The sequence below is a fragment of the Oncorhynchus mykiss genome, chromosome 27 (genome assembly GCF_013265735.2).
Source record: "Oncorhynchus mykiss isolate Arlee chromosome 27, USDA_OmykA_1.1, whole genome shotgun sequence".
NCBI classification, from domain to species: domain Eukaryota; kingdom Metazoa; phylum Chordata; class Actinopteri; order Salmoniformes; family Salmonidae; genus Oncorhynchus; species Oncorhynchus mykiss.
Window position 1 is genome coordinate 41242083 of NC_048591.1, and position 6369 is coordinate 41248451.

The 6369-nt window shown below is 46.9% G+C and overlaps 1 protein-coding gene across 1 annotated transcript; it reads right to left on the reverse strand.

Annotated features, from left to right (window-relative positions):
- Window positions 1-490: 490 nt before the first annotated feature.
- Window positions 491-5740, reverse strand: LOC110508053 (extracellular calcium-sensing receptor). Its single transcript, XM_036965618.1, has 11 exons — window positions 5433-5740; window positions 5031-5322; window positions 4557-4799; window positions 4297-4395; window positions 3813-4128; window positions 3558-3730; window positions 3172-3402; window positions 2478-2601; window positions 2187-2380; window positions 1799-2077; window positions 491-1685 (listed from the first exon to the last, which is right to left on the reverse strand). The coding sequence occupies exons 1-11, from the start codon at window positions 5660-5662 to the stop codon at window positions 1257-1259; spliced, it is 2610 nt and encodes an 869-aa protein (XP_036821513.1). The 5' UTR covers window positions 5663-5740; the 3' UTR covers window positions 491-1256.
- Between the last annotated feature and the right edge of the window lie 629 nt (window positions 5741-6369).

Here is a 6369-nt window from a genome sequence, read left to right on the forward strand (position 1 = left end):
AGTATTCAGACCTCTTGACCTTTTCCACGTTTTGTTACGTTCCAGCCTTATTCTAAAAATGACTAAATAGTTTTTTTCCCCTCGTAAATCTACACACAAAACCGCACAATGACAAAGCAAAAAGAGGTTGTTAGAAATGAATGCAAATGTATATATAAAAAAAACTGAACTGTCACATATACATCATTTTCAGACCCTTAACTCAGTACTTTGTTGAAGCACTTTTGGCAGTGATTACAGCCTTGAGTCTTCTTGGGTATAAAGAGGGAGTGATCGGGAGTGGAGAGGTTCCCACAGTGGGTAAGCAGACAGTGGAATGTGCCTGTTTTCATTTTGTTATACGATGAGGGACAGACACACTCATATGCACACACACACACACACACACACACACACACACACACACACACACACACACACACACACACACACACACACACACACACACACACACACACACACACACTGACTGGGTGACGAAGGAATCATGTGTAGGGGGTCTAAGTTCTGTCAGACAGACTCAATACTAACTCTTCCAGCATGAGTAGACACTAAGTAAACTTTATTGGTATTGTTCATATAGACGTATTTCATTCTGACACATTATAAGAACACATTCTAATATTAACAAAGTAATATAGTGAAGGTATAGCAGGAAATGTATGTTTCCAAACAGAATGGACATTCCCCTGTTGAAATGAATGTCAACAAGCCCTAAACCAAGATTTGAGTAAGTGTAAGTTAATATTTGTCCATCGTGTGTTTCTTGGTGGTTTCTATTTGGACATCATGTGTTTCGTAATAGTTTCTAATTGGACATCATGTGTTTCGTAATAGTTTCTAATTGTCCATCATGTGTTTCTTGGTGGTTTCTAATTGGACATCATGTGTTTCTTGGTGGTTTCTAATTGGACATCATGTGTTTCTTGGTGGTTTCTGTTTGGACATCATGTATTTCTTGGTGGTTTCTAATTGGACATCATGTGTTTCTTGGTGGTTTCTAATTGGACATCAGGTGTTTCTTGGTGGTTTCTAATTGGACATCATGTGTTTCTTGGTGGTTTCTAATTGGACAACATGTGTTCCTTGGTGGTTTCTAATTGGACATCATGTGTTTCTTGGTGGTTTCTAATTGGACAACATGTGTTCCTTGGTGGTTTCTAATTGGACATCATGTGTTTCTTGGTGGTTTCTAATTGGACATCATGTGTTTCTTGGTGGTTTCTAATTGGACATCATGTCTTTCTTGGTGGTTTCTATTTGGACATCATGTGTTTCTTGGTGTTTCTCTCTGGTCTCAGAAGGATGATGTAACACTTTGGAGCAAACAGACAGAACAGCAGCCCAAAGCTGGAGGCCAGGATGGCAAAGATCTCTACAGCTACTGTGTACTTCCCAGGAGAGCTGACGTAGGCAGGGATGAAGGAGATCCACACGGCACAGAAGATCAGCATGCTGAAGGTGATGAACTTGGCCTCGTTGAAGTTGTCTGGGAGTTTCCTGGCCAGGAAGGCTAAAAGGAGACAGAGGGAGGCCAGAAGGCCGATGTAGCCCAGCACCAGAGAGAAGCCGACCACAGAGCCCACTTCACACTCCAGGATGACCCTCGGGCCCCGACCCTGTCTGCCCCTCCTCTCAGCAGGTCGGGGTGGAGCTAAGGCCAGCCACAGCACACAGATCAGCACCTGCGTAAGGGAACGGAGGTGGATGGAAAACTAGTTATCTAGTAAACAAATAATATGGTCAATGAAGGAAACAACTACATTCGCATAGAATACAGTAAAAACTAGATGTTCACCTGGATGAGTGTGCAGAGTGAGATACCCATCCTCTGCTTGGTGGGACTGAAGTATCTCATCAGGTTCTCTCCAGGCAGAGTGGCCCTGAAGGCCACCAGCACCACCACAGTCCTGCTGAGCAGACAGGAGATGCAGAACACAAAACTTATACCAAACAGGGTGTGTCTCAGCATGCACGTCCACGGGTTCGGCTGGCCAATGAAAACGAGAGCACACAGGAAGCAGAGCTTGAGCGACAGAAGGAGCAGGAAGCTGAGCTCAGAGTTGTTGGCTTTCACCTGGAACGAGACAGAGAAAGATAAATTAGACTGAGTGATTTCAGAAATCAAATGACACAATCTCATCTCTGTCCAGTACCTCTATAAATGATCATATGATTCAACTCACCAGGGCCGTGTGACGGTGGTAGAGGAAGGTGGCCAGGGCACCGGCTGTGAGTGTTGCCCCGGAAACTGAGATGACAGACAGGATGACGCCCATGGTGTCGCTGTAGGAGAGGAAGTCCACCAGCTGGGGGATGCAGGCCGTACGATCAGGGTTGGACCAGAACCGCTCTGGACACCTAATACACTCAACTGACCCTGATAGAGAAGGAAGAAGAATGAGGAGTCCAAATCAGGACCAATCAGGGTTGAGGAAAAATATTGGATATTGGAATCAGAACAGTTGATAGACTACCTGTTGTGTTGCTGATCTCTCCCTCAGCACAGGACAGACAGTCAAAGCAGCACACAGGCCTCCCCTTCTGTACCGCATGCCTGGTACCAGGGGGACAGTCAGCACTGCATACAGACACAAGGACCTACCAGATGGGGGAGAGGAAGTTATTGTCATCATCATCGCTATTATCATCATTATTACACAGACAGGCAGGCTTGCTGGGCCCCTCTGGAGGCTATGTCAGGAATATGACCATACAAACATCTCAAATTCAGTATCATGTTCCCCCTGAGTGGTTCAGCATTCTAAGGCACTGCATATCAGTGCAAGAGGCACAACTACAGTCCCTGGTTCAAATCCAAACAATTTCACATTTGGCCATGATTCAGAGCGTCTTCAGGGTTTGGCTGGGGTAGGCCGTCTTTTTAAATGAGAATATATTCTTAACTGACTTGCCTAGTTAAAAAAGATACCGTTCAGTGTCATGTTGACTTTCTGGCTGAGATACCATTCCCCTGTTATTTATTTGGTCTTCTTAATGTCTTTCTTTTTTTCTGAATGTCTGCTTCAGGGTGAAAAACTCAATAAATCTCTCTCTATCACTCAAGCACACACACACACACACACACACACACACACACACACACACACACACACACACACACACACACACACACACACACACACACACACCAAACTGAACAGTTCTCACCTCATCTCCGCTGCCCCCACCCCACACCACTTTATCCATGTCGATGTGAAACTGGTCGTCCGATCCCTCAGAGGACAGAAAATGTCCGACCTGGACAAACTCTGCCGTCCCCTCGGGGGTCACATGCCAGTTGATGATGTCATAAGAGGCAGGCGGATCACCATTAATGTCGAAGTGGAAAGATTCCCCCACAGGAGTACTGAAGTTCACTCCCCTCAGGTAATGAACAATCTCAAAGAGAAAAGGGCATTGGAACAGGATTAAGAGTTAGAACCAGTTGTGGCTTTTGTTCTTTAGTATTCAAACCTTACAAAGTGTTTTCACTGTATCCTGACTGGAAACATTAGTGTTCTTAACTTGAAAACAGATCAACATGTTATTCTCACCTGGCTGGGCTGAAGCTTCCTGATATCAGGGCACTGTCCACCATTAAAGACTCCATCCCCTGGTCGACAGGCCATCATATCCTGTATGGCGTAGGCGATGGCGTACACAGCCTTGTACACATTGTAGCTGGCTCTCAGCTGAGACACGTCAGCATACTGGCTCTCCCCCTCACCTAGGATTGACACTTTATTTTACTGAAATAACATTGGGAACCAGGACAAAAAACTGAGATTTAGGTGTAAAGTCTCCCTCACGTATGACCTCTGACCCAGTACACTGTCGCCTGGACGGCAGTGTCACGCTGGGGTCTACCCCCAGAGAACACCCAAACATCTCCTCCCACAATTCTCTCAGGAAGAGGTCGGACTTCTGATAGTCCCCGTCTGGATGGAGGCGTGTTAGGAAAGTCCCCAGGCCGGGAATATCAGCTTTCTTCAGTGCAAAACCGATTGTCCCGGCAAGAGAGGGCATGTTTTTCGGGGAGGAGATAGTAGAGTAGGTGACCCAGGCATCTGAGGCGATCCACTGCTTATCTGTAATATTCTGACGGACAACCTCTTCCATCAGGGCCTGGAGAATGAAATCGTTAAAGAGATCTAGATAGTCAAGATGAAATGCATGATTATCAATTAGGAAATGATTGTGTCTGTAAAGGGCATCAAGACATGGTAAGACACAAGGACACTGCTACAGCTGTGTTACAAATGATTAATAATACTCTGACTGGTAACTGCTCACCCCTGATTGACCTAGGAATCCTACAAATGCCACCACCACTCTGGCAGTAGATCCTCTGATGGTGTCCGCAATGTGCCTGATCTGTCTCTTAGACGGTACCTTGGAGATGACCATCAGTGAGAGAAAGGGAAAAGAGTCAGAGAATATCAGAGAAAGCGTATATGTTAGATTAGAAGAGACGGGGAGTCAGAGTGAAAGAGAGAGAAAGATAGAGCAAAAGAGAGAGTGTACATTGTCGGATCATCAGAGTGAGGTCGTACCTTGGGAATGACCTCAGAGTAGGCGACACACACCCCAGATCCCTGGAGCTCTTGGAGAAGCAGCTGAATCCCAAACTTGCCATAGTCACCATCCCCTGACAACAGCCCCACCCACACCCAGCCCAGCTGACGCAGCAGCTTGGCCATGCCCCGAGCCTGGAAGGCATCGCTGGGTACCGTACGGAAGAATGAGGGGTACCTCCAGGTGTCACTCAAACACGCACAGGTGGCAAAGTAACTCACCTGGGAGAGAAGCGAGTGTGAGAGAGAGAGAGAGAGAGAGAGATCATGAGAGAGACAGCGAGAGAGAGAGAGAGAGAGAGAGAGTTAAGGATAATTATAATTTGTAAATGACAGAGAGAAGAGGGAGAAGGAAAGTAAACGTTAGAGAGAGAGAAATCTAGATAGAGATTGAAATGTAATGTGAAAAGAGTCATCATCTCATCCCAACCTGTAATCCAACCCCTGCCTCACCATGGGTAAATTAAACGGCCCGAGGGTCTGTGCCACCACGATGGAAGCTGAGGAGCGGGCATCCCCGATGATGACGGGAACCTCAGGGGTTGTGCCACATTCTGTGCCCACCACAGAGGCCTCCTTGCCGGTCACCATGGCTAGGGCCGCCCCCAGGGTGGTGCCCTCTGACAGGCATGTGTCAGATGCCAGGAACCCCAGGGTGAGGTTAGGCAGGAGGGCTGGGTCACGGTTAATCTCCTCCACAGCAAAGATCATAGTCTGGAGCCAGCGGTAAGCACGCTGGTTGAACCTGACAGATAGAAGAAAGGAAGAAACAGAGAGATGAGAGTTAAACTGAATACACATTACCTTCAGGTGAAAACACAATGACAAAAAGCTGCTATCACACAAGCTGCATACATTGTACAGGTAGAATTTCCCTTAATGCTCCTGAACTCCTGCTCTGGTAGAGGGGCTTCTACATGGATCGGGAACAGGCCCCCAATGACCACATCTCCTGCCCGATAAACACTGCCGGAGACAGGCTTAGCTTCCAGCCGACAAGCCCCCTCTCCACCTCCATCCAGACCCCAGACAGACCAAAGGAAATGGAGACAGTAGAGCAGCCACAGCCAACCACACAGGCTCATCACCTGGAGAGAGACAAGTCTGAAGACTGGGAGAGTTCCGTCACCTGTTGGAGAGAGACCAAACCAAGAACTTGCAGACAGAACACTCTGTAAACAGAACGATATTAACAAAAAGTGCCATCAGTGAAAATATACACCACAGACACCTGTAACCAGATGTGAAAAAACAGCGATTGACACACAAAATCTTGTTCTACCTCTGCCCTATCTGGCAACAGCAAGCCTTATCCTGGTGAGCCAGACAGACAGAGAGAGAGAGAGGATGAGTGTCTGTCAGTCTGGCATCTCCTGCAGAGAGTGTGAGAGTGAAAGAGGGAGAGGAAGAGGAGAGAAGGGGAGCTACTGATATAGGGAGAAATGAGCCCCCGGCTAAAAAACAAGCACACGGCCACCTTGTAGGGAGGACGGGGTAGGAAGGGGGTTAATTGGGGACTTGTTATTGGAGGATAACTTGGGGAGCAGGTAATTGGGGGTAATTGGAGAAAGCCTGTGAGGGTGATGTTATTGAAGGTAATGTGTATTACAGGAGATACAGTATCTGTTCTTCAACATCATCAGATGGATCCATTCAGACAATGTTACATCATACTGTACTTTAAATTATTTTATTAATTGTGGCTAAATGGATTGGCGAGATGGGTAGAGAGTGAGAGAGAGAGAGTGAGGGAGAACGAGAGAGCGAGATAGAGACAGAGAGAGCGTGAGAG